Source organism: Scomber scombrus, chromosome 2 (genome assembly GCF_963691925.1).
Source record: "Scomber scombrus chromosome 2, fScoSco1.1, whole genome shotgun sequence".
Classification (NCBI taxonomy): domain Eukaryota; kingdom Metazoa; phylum Chordata; class Actinopteri; order Scombriformes; family Scombridae; genus Scomber; species Scomber scombrus.
This window is the reverse complement of record NC_084971.1, coordinates 36,666,320-36,689,248: the sequence shown is the minus strand read 5'-3', so window position 1 is coordinate 36,689,248 and position 22,929 is coordinate 36,666,320. Positions and strand designations below refer to the sequence as shown.

The 22,929-nt window shown below is 41.3% G+C and overlaps 1 protein-coding gene across 1 annotated transcript; it reads left to right on the top strand.

The window, feature by feature from the left end:
• Positions 1-4,146: 4,146 nt before the first annotated feature.
• LOC133999515 (tripartite motif-containing protein 16-like) lies at positions 4,147-5,826 on the top strand. The gene has a single exon (XM_062438720.1). The coding sequence runs from the start codon at positions 4,147-4,149 to the stop codon at positions 5,824-5,826; it is 1,680 nt and encodes a 559-aa protein (XP_062294704.1).
• Positions 5,827-22,929: the final 17,103 nt, after the last annotated feature.

Genomic DNA, 22,929 nt, shown 5'->3' with positions numbered 1-22,929 from the left:
TAGTAAATGTCTTATCTGTTGTGCCTGTGCACTTTATCTGTTCCACCGTGGGATAGTGAGAAACCTTTGTATGTCTTAACATGTGAAGAAATTTACAATAAAGTCGACTTTGACTTTGACTTCACTTGTAAAGACGACGGTTCAGAGAATCTGTGGCTAATAAAATAAATATTATATTATGTTCAGTTTGGACCTGAACTAAAATATATCATATATTTAAGACTCGAAGGATCCAAACAGAAAGTTGTCGCCCTTTTACAAAAAATAAATGACACAAGCTTTAAGTGTTCTGATTGAGCTGATTTAAACAAACCTCATTAAAAGAAACTAAACTGTCCTAAAAAGACACAGAAGATGTTTGAACTGATCAATGCAAAAAGTTGTTTCATCACTTTATAAAACAGGCGGACTGTAGCTGCAGGTTCCTTTAACCACTAAAATATTAATGACAGTAAAGTCTCTAAAGTTTGAGTCACTGAGCTGCAATAAAACTTCTCACATTAACCCAACAAAGGATGTTTCGGTTGTTTTAAGAATGTTTTCAGAACCAGAGCTTCAGATGAAATGTATGTTGTTAAATGGACTCAAAGGTAATTCAGCAAACGGAGCTGAAATGACAGAAATCCCCCCTCCCCCTCCCCTGACTCCTGCTGCCGTCTGTTTGCTGTTTCAATGAAAATCTGGAGATTATAGTCCCGGTTTATTCCCGTTAGTCCGCATCCAGACCCGGAGAGAACCGACCACCCATACAGTCCAAATCCACAGAGAACCCAGCAGAGAACCGGGCTCCACACCGTCCAAACAGGCAGAGAACCGACCTCTGCACGGTCCAAATCCTGCAGAGAACCAGTATCCACACCGAACCTGCAGAGAACCGACCTCTGCACGGTCCAAATCCTGAAGAGAACCAGGCACCACACGGTCCAAATCCTGCAGAGAACCGACCTCCACACGGTCCAAACCCCGCAGAGAACCGACCGCTGCACGGTCCAACCCAGCAGAGAACCGGTATCCACACCGAAACGGCAGACAACCAATCTCCACAATGAACCGGCAGAGAACCGACCTCTGCACAGTCCAAACCCTGCAGAGAACCGACCCGCACACGGTCCAAACCCCTGCAGCCAACAGACTTCGGCACCGTCCACACCGACTGCTGCTGCTCCTGCAAGCCGGCGGGGAGACGCTCCCACCCGGCAGAGACCCGCAGCAGCTCCGCGGCGCACAAACAGTCCGGAGAACCAGGACGGGGATGAAGGAAGATCTGGATTAACGGAATCCCGGAGATCACCGTCAGTGTTAATACGCACAGATTACACACTGCCACGTCCGGTTCATACTTCCAAAATAAAATACTGACTGTCACAGATTTATATTTATTTGATTTGATATTTTTTGGTGTTAATTGTGTTTTATTTTACAAGCACATAAATATAAAGATAAACAGTTTGTTAAATAAAACTCAATACAGGAAATATGAAAAATAAATGTGGGTTTTGTGTAAAAAAAACATCAAACGGTTTTAACTGTGAATAAAAGTATTGCAGGTGTATTTCTGCTAACCGAGGTGAAGTTGGTTTGATATTCGGTTATTCGACATATATTCAAAATAAGGAACGGTCTCTTTTTCAATACCTCTCAACCATGTGACCTAGTGACTCCAAACCAATGCAGAGTAGTTCTCCTATATGGGAATAATCAGGGACACCTTTTTATAAAATAGAGTGTGCATACAATTGGTGTAAAAAAAAAAAAAAAAAAAAAAGTGTGTCTGGTTGGTACCATAGGAGAACTATTCTGCATTGGTTTGGAGTCACTAGGTCACATGGTTGAGAGGTATTGAAAAAAAGAGACCGTTCCTTATTTTGAATATCTGTCGAATATCCGAATATTAAACCAACTTCACCTCGGTTTTTGGCTTCATTGACTCTCTAAATGACTTTAAATTATATTTTAATTCACTGAAAATGATCATAAACAAGAGAAGGTCAAAAACTGCATTTTCTTTGCGCTTTAATTATTGAACCTTCTTCAGAACATTTACAGTTCACAGGTTCAACTCAGTCATACAAGTATCAAGAACCATGGTTCTAGATACAGGAACCAGTCACATGTATCCCTGTATCTAGAACCATGGGATAAGAAAAGTGATACAAAGGTGATGTTAATACACAGCCTCATCCTCAGACCTTGTTGTTCTTATTTTAGCGTTTTAGTATTTAGTATTTAGTATTTAATGTTTTAGTATATTGTTCTTTGATGTATTTGTGTATTAAGCTGCTGGACCCTAAATTTCCCCAAGGGGATCAATAAAGTTTACATCTATCTATCTATCTATCTATCTATCTATCTATCTATCTATCTATCTATCTATCTATCTATCTATCTATCTATCTATCCATCCATCCATCCATCCATCCATCCATCTATCTAACTATCTATCTATCTATCTATCCATCCATCCATCCATCCATCCATCCATCCATCCATCCATCCATCCATCCATCCATCCATCCATCCATCCATCCATCCATCCATCCATCCATCCATCCATCCATCCATCCATCCATCCATCTATCTATCTATCCATCCATCCATCCATCCATCCATCCATCCATCCATCTATCTATCTATCTATCTATCTATCTATCTATCTATCTATCCATCTATCTATCTATCTATCTATCTATCCATCCATCTATCTATCTATCTACTGGGTTTTGGGTTCCTCTGAGAACCCGGCTGTTGAAGTTCTGCACTTTGTTAAATACACTAATTGTTCTGTTGGGATTCAGATGATGAACTGTGTGCTTTTATTTTGTATTTCCGGTGTTTTTCGCGCGAACCTGCGGCAGCTTCGCGCATCTCTCTGCACGGCAGGTCAGGTGCGGTCAGCGCATCACTCTGCGCTCAGGAGCCCGCAGTGCATGATGGGGGTTGTAGTGTTTGAACAGCTGGAGCAGATAACAATATTCTGAGGTAAAATAACATCAGTTACAATAAATGAATGAATGAGAGTAAAGACTCACATCTGTTCTTCTACACTGAAGAATAATTAAAGTTGTGTTTATTATATTTTTATACATATGAAAACATGAATGATGACAACATGAGGTCAATTAGTCAATGATTGTCATTTCCAACTTTAGGAAATGTGGTTTGAAATGTAAGACTCGTATTGTTCTTACATTGGTGAAATATGCATTTAAGCACATTTATCAAACGTTTTTATGTGATTATTGAGGTAAAAAATGTTGGATTTTACAGAAGATTTTCTCAATAATTGCGGTAAAATTAGCAGGAATAAAGAAAATTACAAACAAAGGAAAATAATATGTGTTAAGATATGTTTATTATGTCCTCAGTTGTATGTGATGTGATGCTGTATTGTTCTTGTGTTCTGTACTGTGTATATGTTTATGCCACAAGGAGGCGCTAATGTGAAGGCTATAGAGGCAAATGCATCATTAGTTTTGTTCCAGTTGATCTGCCGTAATTGAGATGAAGCTGTATGACCGTGAGACTGATGTGTCTGCAGCAGTTCACAAATAAATATGCCAAGAAAGGCTGAAGAAAACTCGCTGACTCTTTTCATCCGAATGCAACGTTAGCTGCAACAGTTAGTTTAACATAACTCAACAATATGATTATCAGTGAAGCTCGTACACATGAAGATAAACCACAGAAACAACTATATTTCAGTGCCGGTTCTAAAGTTCTATAAAAAGGAAATACTGAACTTAAATTCCATTTATAAGCCTTTTAAAACATTACACATTTACCACATTCAGTATATTTTATAACCCTTTACTGTAATAACTCTCTGCTGTCAGTCAGCTGTTTTAACCAATAAACAGAAACTGATCTGATTTTAAGGACTTAGAGAAATATGGAGGCGTCACCAAACTCTGACATCCCAACAAGTATTTTACAGCTAAATTAAAACTGTTGCAGCTTTTAACTGAGACTTTAATGTAAATGAGGAAACACAGTCCTGATAATCGTTGCTGTTCTTTAAACACAACAAGCTCCATTTCAAACTTATTAAACTTAACAGATGCATTTATTACTGAATCACATGTTTTTCAAATCAGTTCAAACCTGTTTCAGCTTCGGCTCAGACAGTCGTTGCCTCTGAGAGCTGAAATGGAGCAGAAAGATCAGCTGGACCGAGAAACAATCAGCTGTGTGATCTGTCTGGATCTACTGAAGGATCCGGTGACTACTACCTGTGGACACAGCTACTGTATGAGCTGTATTAAATCACACTGGGATGGAGAGGATCAAAGGAGGATCTACAGCTGCCCTCAGTGCAGAGAGGCCTTCACACCGAGGCCTGTCCTGAAGAAAAACACCATGTTAGCAGCTTTAGTGGAGCAGCTGAAGAAGACTGGACTCCAAGCTGCTCCTGCTGATCACTGCTATGCTGGACCTGAAGATGTGGCCTGTGATGTCTGCACTGGGAGGAAGCTGAAAGCCTCCAAGTCCTGTCTGCAGTGTCTGATCTCTTACTGTGAGAATCACCTCCAGCCTCACTTTGAATCAACCAAATTAAAGAAACACAAGCTGGTGGAGCCCTCAGAGAAGCTCCAGGAGAACATCTGCTCTCGTCATGATGAGGTGATGAAGATGTTCTGCCGTACAGATCAGCAGAGTATCTGTTATCTCTGCTCTGTGGAGGATCATAAAGGCCACGACACAGTCTCAGCTGCAGCAGAAAGGACTGAGAGGCGGAGAGAGCTCGAGGTGAGTCGACTAAACATCCAGCAGAGAATCCAGCACAGAGAGAAAGATGTGAAGCTGCTTCAACAGGAGGTGGAGGCCGTCAGTCTCTCTGCTGATAAAGCAGTGGAGGACAATGAGGAGATCTTCACTCAGCTGATCCGTCTCCTCCAGAAAAGAAGCTCTGATGTGAAGCAGCAGATCAGATCCCAGCAGCAAACTGAAGTGAGTGGAGTCAAAGAGCTTCAGGAGAAGCTGCAGCAGGAGATCACTGAGCTGAAGAGGAAAGACTCTGAACTGAAGCAGCTCTCACACACAGAGGATCACAACCAGTTTCTACACAACTACCCCTCAGTGTCACAACTCAGTGAACCTGCAGACTCATCCAGCATCAATATCCGTCCTCTCAGATACTTTGAGGATGTGACAGCAGCTGTGTCAGAGCTCAGAGATCTACTACAGGACATCCTGAGGGACAAATGGACAAACATCTCACTGACAAGGACTGAAGTGAAGGTTTCACGGTCAGAACCAGAACCAGAACCAGAGCCCAAGACCAGAGCTGAGTTATTACAATATTCAAATGAAATCACTCTGGATCCAAACACAGCAAACACACGGTTGTTATTATCTGAAGGGAACAGAAAAGTAAAATGGACTAGACAACAACAGTCTTATTCTAGTCACACAGACAGATTTACTGGATGTTATCAGGTGCTGAGTAGAGAGAGTCTGACTGGTCGTTGTTACTGGGAGGTGGAGAGGAGAGGGAGAGTCGGTGTAGCAGTCGCATACGAGAATATCAGCAGAGGAGGAAACTGGAGAGAATCTGGATTTGGATATAATGATGAATCTTGGGCTTTATATTGTGGCACCAACAGTTATACATTTTGGTTCGACAACATCTTTACTCCCGTCTCAGGTCCTGTTTCCTCCAGAGTCGGAGTGTACCTGGATCACAGAGCAGGTATTCTGTCCTTCTACAGCATCTCTGAAATCATGACTCTCCTCCACAGAGTCCAGACCACATTCACTCAGCCTCTCTATGCTGGACTTTATCTTCATATTAATGGATCCACAGCTGAGTTGTGTAAAGTGAAATAGACAGAAGTCATTTCAGACTTCATGTGTCAGATATTGTAATTCTTCATGTTTTTGTCTCTGCAAACACGGAAGAGAAGCAGCGCGAGGAAGAGGTAGGCAGTGTATTAATAACAATATGATGAATATGATGTAAAGTGAGAAATGTATTTAACCCTGTAGAAAGCAGAGACATCTCTCCGTATATGCACACTGTAATGAAGCTTTCCAGAGAACTGATTGCAGATATAATGATCAGTCATCACGACATTAAGCAGGCCGCTGGTTTGGCTGCTAGTTATATGAAGTAAAGCTTTCATCATTTTATTCAACTCACTGATTCTAGCCTCATTTTATATTTATTGTTATAGGACCATCTCCAAGTGGAATATAGTTTGCTCATTTTTGTGTGTTTCTAGTATAACACTGGTTGTATTTCAGTGGATACTTGCTTATGATGTGTGATCTTCTGAGAGTGTACTGCTGTTTTCTTTTCTCTATTTTTGGGTTCAAAGCTTTATTAGGAGCCTCCATTCCTGCCTGTGTGTTTCAGCTGCAAGTATCAGGTGATTTAGTCAGTGCTGCATGTTTTTAAAGTGTTACTGAGCAGTTAGCTGTTCATGTTTATTACTAATAATAATGAACATTGATATTAATATTACTACTGTACTGCCCATTGTTCCACTATGACAGCACTATGTAAACTTTCACTGACTGCTAATACTATGAAATAAGTAATATGAGTATGAACATGTAATATACAGTATGTACTCCATATAATATAAAGACTCATCTTTTGGGTCATTTTCAAATGGTTCAGCACCCTGCCCAACAACTGAACCTGGCTGTTAAAACTATGATCAGACTTTATGATTCAGCTGATAAAGATTTATACTGTCTGTTAATGTTTGACTTCAGTTGTTCCAAAGTTCAGAGCTGCTGTTCTGTGATCACATTTCCTTAAAGAAGACTTCAGATTAAAGATGAACACAGAGAGATGAGACCTTAAAAACCTCCTGCTGTGAGTTACATGTTTCTTCTTCTTCTGCTTGTTTAAATGTTGATGGCACTATCGCTGGCTGGTTGAAGCTGCTGATATATTTCACCTTCACTCATCAGCTTCATTCAGATGATTTTCAGCATCTAAAGGAAACATAGCCGACAGTTTTCATCATGTTTGTGTCAGCAGGTGTTAAAATGATCTGATAACAGTAGAGATGGAAGTTATAGTGATATATATATATAATGATGAAATAAGTAATATGAGTATGAACATGTAATATACAGTATGTACTCCATATAATATAAAGATTAGACTCATCTTTTGGGTCATTTTCAAATGGTTCAGCACCCTGCCCAACAACTGAACCTGGCTGTTAAAGGGTTTGGGTACGATGACATTCATTGTACTAAACTTTAGATAAATAGACTAAAGTAATTGACTGTTGTTTTTGTAAAACTGTTTCTTGAAGTCAGTAATTGTGTGTTTGATTCATTTAATTGGTCGTATCAAAGGTCACCTCATTCAGTCATCTTGAACCTGACAAACATTATGACAGTTATTATAATAACTAATCCACAGTTACAACAGAAAGAGTTTGTTTCACAGGTGGGACGGTTAGTGATGAACAGGTAATAAAAGCCATATAATAATATACTATGAAATGTGTTAAAAGAAGGTGACAGAAATACTGTTGAAAACATCTTTTCATTCATGATATTCAGTTATTTAATCAGGCAAATGAAAAGTCAGTGGAACATTCAGAAACTAAGTTATTAAATATTAAAGCTCAGTGAAAGTCTTTAAATAGTTTGTTACTTTGGCTCCATCTGGTGGTGGAATGAATAATGACAGGATGTTAGACAGCAGTGCAGACCTGTGTGATGTGTAGCTGGTTGTAATGAATGAGCATGTTGTTGTGTTTGTGTGAAGGTGTTTCTCTGCTATGGATCAGTGTGAGGACAGAGAGGAGGGAGTCCCTCCCTCTAAAAGCTCTCTGTGTGGGGAACATGACAGCCAGACCAAAGCTCAGAGGTGAGATGAGGATCTCTAACTGTCCATCACTGTTCTCCACTCACATCACTCCACCATCATTATTCACACTCACTGTCACATCTGACACTCAACTACTGAATAATAAGTCACGACTAGAAAATTCCAGGGAAATGTTGAGTGCCACGGGGCTGCTGCCGGGACGAGTACACGATTTATTTCCAGTGTTCAAAAGTCACCCTGATCATATTCTGGTTTCTAGTATTAAGTACATCTTACTAGTCAGTATCAGGTGTAATGTACTTTATTCTCAACTTAACATCCCTGAAATATTAAGTAAATGTTAATCATATTTAAGCATAAATAATATTTATTTAAACTAATTAAAGTCTGTAAAGTAAGAATAAATATGTGTTCTGAGTTTGACATACCACAGAAAAGTGTGTTGTTAACCACCCTGCCAAATGTGAATGAATAAAAAAATCGCCAAATATGTGAAATTAGGCTTCAAAGTTGTGTAAAAATCAGCCTCTGGTCTCTGCTCCCAAACGCTGTGGGCGTTCCCGCCGAGTTAGCTGAAGCCCCGCCCCCTACCAACTGGCAAAACAGAGAATTAGCCAATCACAAAAAAAGTAGCTCAGTTTCTGCCCAGCAACAGGTTGCTAAGGGCAGCTAAGGCTCTACGGTTGCTACGGTGATTTGAGAATCAGCTTGGAAAAAATGCTCAAAATGCCCCAGAATCTGGCTTCTGACAAGGTCCCGAACAATTGCAAACTGTGGGAAAACCGTAACTCCTGTCCAAAAACCGAAAACACCGTGAGAGACACAGAAGACGGCAGATTCTGACAGTGTTTATTTTATTCAGATATTCCTTAAAATGAGCACGTAAGCTCAGTGCGAAGACAGAGTGAGATTCTTTTGGAAAAAAAAGACGATTACATTAGGGTCAATGGGGAGCGAGACAGGTATTGCTGCCGGTCTCGGCCCCCCCGTTTAAATTTTGTGCAGACCCCGCCTGTCAATGTCACATTTTATGAATCCCAACACCTATGTCTACATTTTGACAAAAAACTATTTGTCCCCTTTTCACAGTTTGGCCGTGAGCTCGAGTTAAAAATAAAAATGAAGGTTATTTTTTACTGCTTCTCACACTCAAGGTAACTGACGCTTCCACTCTAACTTTGAAGAAAAAGTGATTTCCACTCCTCGTTTGACTGCTCATAGTTTGAAAAGTTTACATGTTATGTAAAAACAGTTTGGTGTTTTGGAGAGAGCACAAGTTTCCCTCCGTTTTAAAGTTTGAATCACATTTCTACGTGCAGGTATGAGAGAGCTAAGTGACTCTGAAAAAAGGTGACATTTTGTGGTTTAAAAAAAATAAATCCCATTCACTTCCAATGGAGAATTTTCCCGTTTTTTGGGAATAACTTTGGGAAAAAGTGGAATTTGAACATTTCCAAAGTCATGGCACCTCTTTCCCGATTGAGTCGCACATTTTGATGTATATATTGTCGGGGTTTTTCTCAAAGCTGCGGGAGGAGTTACGCGCCGAAATATGGGGGAAGAATAAGAATAAGTATGGAGAAGATTAATAGATGCCTCGGAGCTTAGCTGAGTTATTAGCCGTGGCACTAATAACTCAGAATGAACTACTAACTACTAGCTCTACTAACAAAGAGCTCAACCACTGATTTGTCAACTAATCCACTAAGATGAGACAGCATCTTTCATCAGATGACATTTTGATGAACAGGAGAACGTTTCTCATCTACTGTCTTCTTACTGATTTTCATTCTGCTTCTAAAACTTCAGCTGCTGACAGTCTGCTCAAAATACATCTTATTAAACTCTTTGATTTGTTGTTTGTTTGTATCAGGATGCAGCAGCAGAGAGCAGACTCTCCTGAACCCAGCTGTGTGTCCATGAAGAGTGACTGGTCTATGGGTCATCCTATGACGTTTAAAGATGGACAACCTGCTGATGGAAGGTAAGAATTTAACATCCAGTAATCAGAGCAGCATTTACAGGAGTTCATTTAGTCATCATGACAGAACATCTTTAATAAGCTGAGTGCAGATTTGAGTCATTAAATGTCCTTAAACGTGATGTTTTCTCCACAGAGTTCAGCAGCAGAGCTCAGAGGTTCCCAGTGATCAGTCTGCACAGCAGCATCAAACACAGCTGGACTCCATATTTATGGTGTGTACATGTACAAACACACCTTTTACTATTAACTCCATCAACCACAGATGAAATACTAAAGTAGCATTCAGGTCCTAACAGTGTCCATGCTGCTCTGTTTAGACCAGCAGGCCTTCAGACTGACACATGAATCACATGTTGTGTTCTACCAGTTTAAATGAAATGTTCACTTTATCTTTCTGTTCCAGCTGCTGGAGAAGAACATCGTCACTTTTGTGAAGAACGAGCTGAAGAGAGTCCACAGGGGTCTGAGTCCAGATGACCCAGAATGCTTAGAGAGTCAGAGTGAGGATGAGGAGGAGTTGGGCGGTGAGGAGGAAGAGCAGAGGAGGAGCAGCAGAGAGGCATTTCTGAAGATCACAGTGCACTTCCTGAGGAGAATGAAGCAGGAGGAGCTGGCTGAGCTTCTGCAGATCGGTAAAAGGATTTTAACAGATTTAGAGTTGTTACGTACAGAGGTGGAGCATCCCTTGATCTTTTTCAACTTGCATATTAAAAAAAACGTAGCACAAGCGATACCATTTCAACACTAATGCACCTGGCTCTGAAGCACCTAGAAAGTCCTGCAGCATATGTGAGGTTGTTTTTATTGACTTTAGTTCAGCTTTTAATTCAATCCATTCAAACATTCTCCTGAAACAATTGGTTGAGCTGGACGTGAACCCTTTTTTTTTTTAACAAGGTTTATTTTTATTTTCCATTTTCCAAATAATCAGTACAATTTCTGAAGTAAACACTGGACTATAGTACCCAAATCGTTCCAAAACCACCCCCTCCTTGTATCGGCAAGTTATTCAAGACATTAAATTAACCCACAACAGAATTCGTAAAGTGGATTAAACAAATAATAATAATAAAATGAAATGAAAAAATAAGAATAAAGGAGACACAAAAGAGGGAGAGCGACAACCTCAATTTTAAGCTTGACCCCTTTCAGCAAGTAATCGAGCATCCGATTCCTCCACAAAAACTAGAAAAGGCTTCCATGTCAAATAGAGTTTGGATATAGATCCTCTCATGGTGTATCTTATCTTTTCTAGTTTTAACGACTGCATAACCTCATTAATCCCACATGCATAAGTAGGAGGGGAAGCCTCCTTCCCTTTGAACAGTATCAATCTCCTAGCTAATAAAGTGGTGTAGGCCAATACATTTGCCTGAGTGGCACATAGATGTGCACTAGCCGGAACAACCCCAAAAATAGCACTCAGAGGAGAAGGTTCGAGTGGGTAGTGCAGGACAGTGGCCAAGGCATCAAAAATGGATTTCCAGAACCGGGTGAGTTTCGGACAGGACCAGAACATATGACAGAGGCTGGAAGTTTCTTGTTTGCACCTGTCACATGTTGTGTCCATCTCTGGATAGATTTTAAGCCAATTTCTCTTTGGAGTAATGAAGGCGATGGACCACTTTAAACTGGATGACGCTGTGTCTCAAGCATATTGAAAAGGAGTTTATTCTTTTTATCGCTAACTCCCAAATTCCATCTGGAATAGACATCTCCATATCACTCTCCCATTGATTTTGAAGAGGTTCAAGGGGTACCTGGCCAAGGGTATTTATTATATCATACAGTTTCCTAATGTACCCCTTTCCAGCTGGGTTAAGATCAAGTATATGCTCTAATTTGGTTTTGAGAGGGAAAGCTAGACATTGACTGAATTTAGAGCGAGTGAAATCCCGGACCAGTAAATATCTAAAAAAGTGAGTTTGAAGTAATAATAATAATAATAATGCATTTTATTTAAAGGCGCCTTTCAAAGCACTCAAGGACACCTTACAAGGCACAAAAACACAACAACAGTACATCAAACAATATAAATCAGGTAACATTTAGTGCAAAGATAAAGAAATAAATATGAATGTGACTATAAAGCATCAGTACAACAAATAAGCAAGAACATGATGCATAGTTAGTGTGAGACAGAGTATGCCACTCTGAATAAGTGCGTTTTCAGGCGGGATTTAAAGGTGGAAACAGAGTCCGAAGTGCAAATGTCTGGTGGGAGACTAACCCTAACCCAAAGGCGGGGGGCAGATCGGCTGAAAGCTCTTGACCCCATGGATTTTCAGAAGTACATTACATTTCTCAGACAACTGATTGAAAGAGGCACAAATGTAATCTATAAATAGGTCCTCCAAAGTGCATATACCCTTGCGACCCCAAATCTCAAAGGCTCTGTCAGAAATAGAGGGGGGGGGGGGCCTGTTTTTTTGCAATAGGGGTTCCAATAGGAGGATCATTACATTTGAAAGCCTATCTAAATTGTTTCCAAATCTTAAAAGATTCACATATAACCAGGTTGGTAGTCAATTTGGATATGTTGTGAGCCAAAGGAAGTGCTGAGCAAAGGAGGGAGTGTAGGGATTTATGAGATAGAGATGACATCTCTAGGGCTAACCAACATGAAGTGTTGGAGCTCAAGAACTTGGCCTGCCAGAAGGACAATGCTCTTACATTACAGGACCAATAATATTGTTGGAAATTTGGTAAGGCCATTCCACCAGCTGCACGCGGTTTCTGAAGGACAGCTTTGCGTATCCGAGGTGTTTTCCCATTCCGAATAAACGATGAAATAAGTTGATCTAACGAAGAAAAGAAGGATTTTTTAATGTAAAAGGTATAAAGATTTAGGCAAAATGTTCATTTTAACTGCGTTGATTTGACCTGCCAGAGACAGAGGACCAGCGTTCCAGGTCTAATGTGATACGACCCAGCAGAGGAAGAAAGTTACATTTAAAAAGATCAATCCGCATTATGGCAAAACCCAGATAAGTGAACCTTCTAAGTGAAAATTTGAACGGAAGGGAGCTAAGTGGAGATTCGTCTGCTGTGGTGTTAATCGGGATTAGTTCACTTTTGTGTAGATTGAGTTTGAACTCGAGAAGGTCCCAAAATATTTTAATAACTTCAAGATTTTGGGGATAGAAGATAATGGGTCGGAAATAAAGATTAACAAATCATCTGCAAAAGCGATACTTTGCGTACCCGATCTCTATGGATGCCATGGATACCGTGATCACTATGCAGGGCTATAGCAAGCGGCTCTATCAATATTGCAAAGAGCAGAGGACTTAAAGGGCACCCACTCTGTGTAGCTGGAAGGGTGAGGAAATTATATCATTTGTACATATTGACGCTGTTGGGGAAGTGTACAGTAATTTGACCCAGGATATGAAATTACCACCAAAACCGAATTTTTGCAGAGTAAAGAAGAGGTATTCCCACTCCACCCGGTCAAAAGCTTTTTCTGCGTCGAATGACACCACTACCTCTGGGGTCTGAGAAGGCTTAGAATAAAGTATATTAAAGAGACGGTGGATATTGAAAAAAGAGTGCCTATTTTTGACAAAACCAGTCTGGTCTGGGGAGATTATATCTATTGCTTTAGCTAGTAGTGTCCAAAGTGGTGGAGTTAGCTTGGTCGGTGCTAACGTTAACACCCTTATCAAAAGAGACTGTACAGCACAAATGATATCACCAAAAGGATTGCCTGTAATTAGTTAACAAAAATTGTCGATGTAAAAAACCAAGGTACCATTATTTGTCGAATTATTGGACACTTGGCAGGGAGCTCCAAAATCTTCCGTATTACCCATGCATCTCACCAACGGAAGTCCTGAACCCTTTTTTAATCAAATGGTACCATTCCTTCCTCTTGAACCGGTCACAGAGGGGGAAATTAAATTCTGTCATCTCCAGTATAACTGTACGCAGCACGGTGCCCCCCCCCCCCCCCCCCCCCACCTTGTATGCTGATGACTGTGTCAGCTCTCAGCCTAATCAATATGTAGTTAAGTTTTCAGACGATACTGTTATTCTCAGTTTGCTCACAAACAACCAGGTAGCCATAACGTCTCTGTGGATAAGTGTGTAGACTGGTGTGATGCTCATAGACTGAATATTAACACATGTAAAACTGTTGAGATGCTGTTGGACCCCAGATCAGCTGGTGACAGGAGTCCTGTTGCCATGGTAACAACGTTAATCAGGTCACCTCCTTCAGATATTTAGCTGTGCACATTGATAGCGACCTTAGCTGGCACACACAGCTGGCAAGTGTTTGTGCAAGAATCCACTGGCGCCTTCATTTCTGAGAAATCTAAATCTCAGATCCATAACCTGGTGAAGGAAAACTCTGCCCTACTCAGTCCACTAGATCTGTTAGAGCAGGCCGCCATCAGGTAGGCAAACAACACTCTGTCCAACACATCACATGTACTGTTTCAGAATATGAACTTTTGAACTCAGGGAGAAAGTTCAGGGTTCCTCTGTGCAAACACAATAGCTTTAAATACTTGTTCATCCTTCTCTCAATCAAACTCCTTAACGAGCGGTTGACGGAGGATGAACGAGAACGAAGGAGGTAACTGTGTCAGGTTTGTTTTTGTATATTGTTGCATGCAGTACGTACAGGGGTGTGTATGTATGTATATGAGTATGTATGTAGGTATGTTTTTTTTGGTTTTTATAATGCACATTGTTACATTGTACACTATTATATGTGGCACTGCCCGGTCCGAGACAAATTTCTCTCAGGAGACAAATAAAGAAACTGATGGAGGAGGAAAAACTACACAGACACACTTACATGTTCAGATTTCTAGACTTTCTGTAGGATCCACTCACTGATTTCATTTGTTGTTTGTTCATTCAGGATCTCCTGCTGCAAAGTGTCGACGTAAACTCAAGTCTAACCTGCAGAAGAAGTTCCAGTGTCTGTTTGAGGGGATCGCTAAAGCAGGAAACCCAACCCTTCTGAATCAGATCTACACACCGCTCTACATCACAGAGGGAGGGACTGCAGAGGTCAATGATGAACATGAGATCAGACAGATTGAAACAGCATCCAGGAAACCAGACAGACCAGAAACAACAATCAGACAAGAAGACATCTTTAAAGCCTCACCTGGAAGAGATGAACCAATCAGAACAGTGATGACAAAGGGAGTGGCTGGCATTGGGAAAACAGTCTTAACACAGAAGTTCACTCTGGACTGGGCTGAAGACAAAGCCAACCAGGACATACACTTCACATTTCCCTTCACTTTCAGAGAGCTGAATGTGCTGAAAGAGAAAAAGTACAGCTTGGTGGAACTTGTCCATCACTTCTTTACTGAAACCAAAGAAGCAGGAATCTGCAGGTTTGAAGAGTTCCAGGTTGTGTTCATCTTTGACGGTCTGGATGAGTGTCGACTTCCTCTGGACTTCCACAACACTGAGATCCTGACTGATGTTACAGAGTCCACCTCAGTGGATGTGCTGCTGACAAACCTCATCAGGGGGAAACTGCTTCCCTCTGCTCGCCTCTGGATAACCACACGACCTGCAGCAGCCAATCAGATCCCTCCTGAGTGTGTCGGCATGGTGACAGAGGTCAGAGGGTTCACTGACCCACAGAAGGAGGAGTACTTCAGGAAGAGATTCAGAGATAAGGAACAGGCCAGAACCATCATCTCCCACATCAAGACATCACGAAGCCTCCACATCATGTGCCACATCCCAGTCTTCTGCTGGATCACTGCTACAGTTCTGGAGGATGTGTTGAAAAGCAGAAAGGGAGGAAATCTGCCCAAGACCCTGACTGAGATGTACATCCACTTCCTGGTGCTTCAGTCCAAACTGAAGAACGTCAAGTTTGATGGAGGAGCTGAGACAGATCCACACTGGAGTCCAGAGAGCAGGAAGCTGATTGAGTCTCTGGGAAAACTGGCTTTTGAGCAGCTGCAGAAAGGCAACCTGATCTTCTATGAATCAGACCTGACAGAGTGTGGCATCGATATCAGAGCAGCCTCAGTGTGCTCAGGAGTGTTCACACAGGTCTTTAAAGAGGAGAGAGGGCTGTACCAGGACAAGGTGTTCTGCTTCGTCCATCTGAGCCTTCAGGAGTTTCTGGCTGCTCTTCATGTCCATCTGACATTCATCAAGTCTGGAGTCAATCTGCTGGAAGAAGAACAAACAACATCCAGGTTGTCTAAAGTGATGAAAGACAAACCAACACGTTTCTACCAGAGTGCTGTGGACGAGGCCTTAAAGAGTCCAAATGGACACCTGGACTTGTTCCTCCGCTTCCTCCTGGGTCTTTCACTGCAGACCAATCAGACTCTCCTACGAGGTCTGCTGACACAGACAGGAAGTAGCTCACAGACCAATCAGAAAACAGTGAAGTACATCAAGAAGAAGATCAGTGAGAATGTGTCTGCAGAGAGAAGCATCAATCTGTTCCACTGTCTGAATGAACTGAATGATCGTTCTCTAGTGGAGGAGATCCAACAGTCCCTGAGATCAGGAAGTCTCTCCACAGATAAACTGTCTCCTGCTCAGTGGTCAGCTCTGGGCTTCATCTTACTGTCATCAGAAAAAGATCTGGACGTGTTTGACCTGAAGAAATACTCTGCTTCAGAGGAGGCTCTTCTGAGGCTGCTGCCAGTGGTCAAAGCCTCCAACAAAGCTCTGTAGGTGCACACAGAACTATCCAGATTCATGTAGTTTCATCTTTGCTCAATGAAGAAAAGTAATGTTTGCAATGCTTGTGTTCTGCTGATTCTTCTCCAGGTTGAGTGACTGTAACCTCTCAGAGAGAAGCTGTGAAGCTCTGTCCTCAGTTCTCAGCTCCCAGTCCTCTAGTCTGAGAGATCTGGACCTGAGTAACAACAACCTGCAGGATTCAGGAGTGAAGCAGCTGTGTGCTGCACTGGAGAGTCCACACTGTACACTGGAAACTCTCAGGTCAGTTTTATTACTGTATATAAAGTTATATTTTGGCTTCTCCTCAGTTTCTAGTTTACATGAAGAGTTTAGGATAAAAAGATGTAGTGTGCTGTCTGAGCTGAAGTGATGTTACATCAAGTATACAGTAAGTAAAACTCCTTCCACACCAACATGTGAGGCAGGATTTATGTTTCTGTCATTTTATCTTCAATGAAGAATCAATGTGCATTAATTCATGAAAATCTAATACAGTTGAATAAATAACAGAAAAGATACAACACAGAATTACTGTCATGTTCTCTACATGCAGGTTGTTGTGGATGTTTAATTAAGGAGTCCATTCATCAGTGAATAGAGAACACAATAGAGGTTTATTTACTAAGGTGTTTGTGGCCAAACACAATAACTTCAGTTTTCTCAGAGTTTTGATAGCAGGAAGTTGCTCGTCATCCAGGCCTTTATGTCCTTAACGTATGTTTCTAGTTTAGTTAACTGGTTGGATTCATCTGGCTTTGAGTATCGTCCACATAACAATGAACATTTATGGAGTGTTTCCGAATAATATAATAAAGGAAGCATATATAAGGTGAATAATATAATAAAGGAAGCATGTATAAGGTGAATAGTATTGGTCCAATCACTGAACTTAGGAACACTTTACATAGAGGATTTATCATTAAGGTACAAACTGAAATCTAACTGATAAATAGGACTTAAACCAATTGAATGCAGTTCATTTGATTCCAATTAAATATTCAAGTCTCTGTAACAGGAAGGCTGTGCCCCTCTCCTCCATTTGCTCAAATCTCTCTTGTCCGACTCTGTCCTGTGCACATGAACGCATCATGCTCACTGCATGCCTGTACCTGCAGAGAGACAGCTGCAGGGTGAGAGCTTCAGAGAGAGAGACAGCTGCAGAGTGAGACAGCTGCAGAGAGAGACAGCTGCAGAGAGAGACAGCTGCAGAGAGAGAGAGATGCAGAGAGAGACAGATGCAGAGTGAGAGACAGCTGCAGAGTGAGAGACAGCTGCAGAGTGAGACAGCTGCAGAGAGAGACAGCTGCAGAGTGAGACAGCTGCAGAGAGAGACAGCTGCAGAGAGAGAGAGATGCAGAGAGAGACAGATGCAGAGAGAGACAGCTGCAAAGAGAGACAGCTGCAGAGAGAGACAGCTGCAGAGTGAGACAGCTGCAGAGAGAGACAGCTGCAGAGAGAGAGAGATGCAGAGAGAGACAGATGCAGAGAGAGACAGCTGCAAAGAGAGACAGCTGCAGAGAGAGACAGCTGCAGAGAGAGACAGAGCAGAGTGAGACAGCTGCAGAGAGAGAGAGACAGCTGCAGAGAGAGACAGGTGACAGCAGAATGTTTAATGGACATTTCTTTTAGTGTGTGTCCATAAATATGAGTTAGTTGTGTTCTGTTAGAGTTTATATGTCTCTATGAGAGCTAGCTGCAATACTTTATGAATGTGAAGTTATTGTATCATGCTAGTTAACGTTTCTGTACGATCCTGTTTACTCCCCTAAACACATCGGTCCAGAACTCCTTTACACAGAGAAATGCAATGAATTTGCTTTTTCAGTGAAATAATCCAGTCCATTAGGTTAAATATCAACACAAAACAATGAAATGATGCAATCCCTAAGACCTCCCAGGAATAACTCAACTGCGATGTCAGAATTTAATAAAGACCAAAAAACCATAGAGGAAAAAAAGTTCAGCATCTAAAACCATCAACATGTTGTCTTTACACAATGCTATCAGACTTTTATGAAAGCTATTGTGAACTCTGTCCAAACAGATTTGCGGCAAATAATAAATAGCTCACTTCAATCAGGCACGTTTCCTAAACCCCTAAAAGTAGCTGCCATTAAGCCACTCTTAAAAAAGAGAACGCTGGATGCTTCCATGTTAACCAACTACAGACCTATCTCAAATCTTCCTTTTATCGCCAATATCGTTGAGAAAGTGGTTTTTAATCAACTCAGCAATTTCTTGAACTCCAGTGGCCTTTTGACAAATTTCAATCAGGCTTCCGACCTTCCGTGTTAAATGACATAAGGTTAAACACTGACTCAGGCAAGGTGTCAGTTCTGGTCATATTGGATCTCAGTGCTGCGTTTGACACTGTGGATCACAGTATACTGTTGAACAGGTTGGAAACTTGGGCAGGACTCAGCGGAACAGTCCTAGAATGGTTCAGGTCCTACTTGGAGGAGCGGAGTTATTTTGTGACCATTGGAAGTTATGAATCTGATCGAGTGGCTATGACATGTGGAGTTCCTCAGGGGTCAGTTCTAGGACCCCTTCTGTTCAGTCTATATATGCTGCCTTTGGGTCAAATTCTGCAGAACTCTAATGTAGACTATCACAGTTATGCAGATGACACGCAGATATACCTAGCACTGTCCCCGGATGACTACAGTCCAATACAGTCATTGTGTCACTGTTTAGAGCAAGTAACAAATTGGATGAACCAAAATTTCCATCAATTAATTCAGGACAAAACTGAGGTAATTGTTTTTGGCAATAAAGAGAAGAGGATTGCTGTCAGTAAACATCTCGAGTCACTCTCTCTAAAAACTAGCGACCAAGTCCGAAACCTTGGCGTGCTGATAGACTCAGATCTGACCTTCAGCAGTCATATCAAATCAATCACCAGAACAGCCTTCTATCAGCTTAAGAACATATCCAGAGTGAAGGGTTTTATGTCTCAAACAGACCAGGAGAAGTTGATTCATGCTTTCATCTCCAGTAGACTCGACTACTGTAACGGTCTTCTGACTGGACTCCCACAAAAAAGCATTAAACAACTGCAGCTCATTCAGAACGCTGCAGCTCGAGTTTTAACCAGAACAAAGAGATCAGAGCACATTACTCCAGTTCTAAAGTCTTTACACTGGCTCCTAGTCAGCTATAGAATATATTTTAAAGTTATGCTACTGGTCTACAAATCACTGAATGGTTTAGGTCCAGAATACATGAATGACATGTTAGTAGAATATAAACCCAGTAGAGCTCTGAGATCTACTGACTCAGGTCAGATAGTGGAGCCCAGAGTTCAGACTAAACATGGTGAAGCAGCTTTTACACAACTGGAACAAACTACCAGCAGAACTGAAATCAGCCCCAACTGTGAACATTTTTAAATCCAGGTTAAAAACATTTATGTAAAGCACATTGAGTTGCCATTGGGTATGAAATGTGCTATATAAATAAAGCTGCCTTGCCTTTTTTTTATTTCAGCAAATATTTTTTTTACTCAGTAACAGATGTGACTTACGATACTTCAAACAAAACATACTTTAGTAAAAGTAAAATGACAGATTTTAGTACCCAAAAAAATGACTCAATTACAGTAACGCAAGTAAATGTAATTAGTTACTTTCCACCTCTGCTGTCACCTACAGAGTTACACACAGCTGGTGTCTTAGTACTTGACTGTAGAACGGCTCCTCTCAGAACATAAATAACTGTAAAGTTTGATGTCCTGCCTTATACAGCATGAGGTCTGCACTGTTAATGTTTTTCAGATATCTTATTTAGAGCCTTAATAGTTGTTCAGTTCTTTAAGGTGTAGAAGTGGCTCACTGTTACTGAATGATACCCAGTGTTCTCCAGTTGGAGGTGCAACTAAGTTCACTCTTTTGGTCATGTATTTAGACTCTCTTTCTTATTACACAGGTAATGCAAATCCCTAATTTGGGAATAAGGGGGTGGTGTGTTGTTCTGTGGATGCACATATATTGCCAAAAGTATTCACTCACCCATCCAAATAATTATAAATCAGGTGTTCCAATCACTGTTTCTACAACATTAGTGAAAGAATGAGTCGCTCTCAGGAGCTCATTGAATTCCAGCGTGGTGCTGTGATAGGAAGCCATCTGTGCAACAAGTCCAGTCGAGTCCTCGCTCCTAAATATTCCACTGTCAACTGTCAGTGGTATTATAACAAAGTGGAAGCGATTGGGAACGACAGCAACTCAGCCAGGAAGTGGTAAATAACGGAGCGGGTCAGCGGATGCTGAGGCGCATAGTGCGCAGAGGTCACCAACTTTCTGCAGAGTCAATCGCTACAGACCTCCAAACTTCATGTGGCCTTCAGATTAGCTGAAGAACAGTGCGTAGAGAGCTTCATGGGTTTCCATGGCTGAGCAGCAGCATCCAAGCCAAACATCACCAAGTGCAATGCAAAGCGTTGGATGCAGTGGTGTAAAGCTCGCAGCCACTGGACTCTAGAGCAGTGGAGACGCTTCTCTGGAGGGACGAATCACGCTTCACCATCTGGCGATGTGATGGATGAGTCTGGGTTTGGCAGTTGCCAGGGGAATGGTATTTGTCTGAGTCTGACTGCATTGTGCCAAGTGTAAAGTTTGGTGGAGGGGGATTATGGTGTGGGGTTGTTCTTCAGGAGGTGGGCTTGGCCCCTTAGTTCCAGTGAAAGGAACTCTGAATGCGTCAGCATACCAAGAGATTTTGGACTCCATTTGGATTCCATGCTCCCAACTTAGTGGGAACAGTTTGGGGACGAAAAAAAAGGTCCATAAAGACATGGATGAGAGAGTTTGGTGTGGATGAACTTGACTGGTCTGCACAGAGTCCTGACTTCAACCCAATAGAACAGCTTTGGGATGAATTAGAGCGGAGACTGAGAGCCAGGCCTTCTGGTCCAACATCAGTGTGTGACCTCACTAATGTGCTTCTGGAAGAAAGGTCCAACATTCCCATAAACACTCCTAAACCTTGTGGAAAGCCTTCCCAGAAGAGTTGAAGCTGTTATAGCTGCAAAGGGTGGACCGACGTCATATTAAACCCTATGGATTAAAAATGGGATGTCACTTAAGTTCATATGCGAGTCAAGGCAGGTGAGCCAATACTTTTGGCAACATAGTGTATCAGCAGTTTGTCAAATGCCTATACTGATGTCAATCCCCATTTAGATTTCCTTCTAATGCATTTCATTTTGACACTCTGGCTAGAAGTACACGTTTTTAACTGATAAATTAGTGTCAAAATGGTGTGTGTGTGTGTGTGGTCTTGTATGTATATGCATATACACAGATATTATATTACTATGGTACTAAGTCTAATCACTTATTCTTATCTTCACTAAGACTACTTAACCTTTGTAAAAGTTACCAAGCTCTGGGATCAAAGATCGGAGTTATCAACAGGCCATCAGAAGGTTTGGGGAAGTAAGTTACTGCTTTATTTGTACTTACTTCCTTAAGAAGGCTCGCCACATTCACTTTGGGTTGGCCAGAGTAGTTTTGTTGTCTTTGTTGCTATGGCGACCGGGTTGACCGTGGTAACAGTTGAGGGATGGACTAGGACAGAGGGAGGGACAGGAAGACCATTCACTCTAATGCTGCCATGGATACTATACTGGTCAAAAATAGCTGATGCATGATAATATAAATAATGATAGTAGAGGGGTGAAAGGTTTAACTTTCTCCAGTTGGAATGTATGTGGAGTAAATAACCCAGTCAAGAGAGGGAAGGTTGTGACCCTCCTAAAGTAATCGGCCTCAGACATTATGTTCCTGCAGGAGACTCTTGAAGAACAGCTGGCATGGCAGGTTAAGAGCAAAGTGGATAGGGGAAGTGTATCATTCCATCTTTTCATCCATAGTGAGAGATGTAGTCATTTTATTAAGTAAAGGTCCTTCTAACAGAAAGAACAGTCACTGACAGAGACGGCTGTTACATTATAGTAACTGCTGAATAATATATATGAGCCCAACATAGATAATCCCTTTATTTTAGAAGGTTTCTGCACTAACACCGGACATCGGGGGCTTTAATATGTCTTAGACACATATGTTGATAGATCCTCCATGAAGAGACTGCAAAGATATGCCTCAAGTGCATTTTTTAAATATGTTCATTAATAATACAAATATCCTGGATATATGGAGAGTGATGAACCTTCAGGTAGGGACGACTCATTTTATTCACCTGTACACAACTCCTACAACTTGTGCAACACTGCTTTCAAGCTGCTTTTAATGCTTTTTAATATATATATATATTTATTGATTTGGGATGATTGTGTTTGTGTTTGTGTATTTATTACTGTCTATTTTCTAGCTTTTATACTCAGGCAAAGCAAATTTAGTTGTACTTCTTGTGCAATGACAATAAAATCTATTCTATTCAGTCTGTCAGCATGTCTGATCACAGAGGAAGGCTGTGCTTCTCTGGCCTCAGCTCTGCGCTC

Bases quoted from the DNA above. Each gene is read 5' to 3' on its own strand.
- LOC133999515 (XM_062438720.1), top strand. From the start codon at position 4,147: ATGGAGCAGAAAGATCAGCTGGACCGAGAAACAATCAGCTGTGTGATC.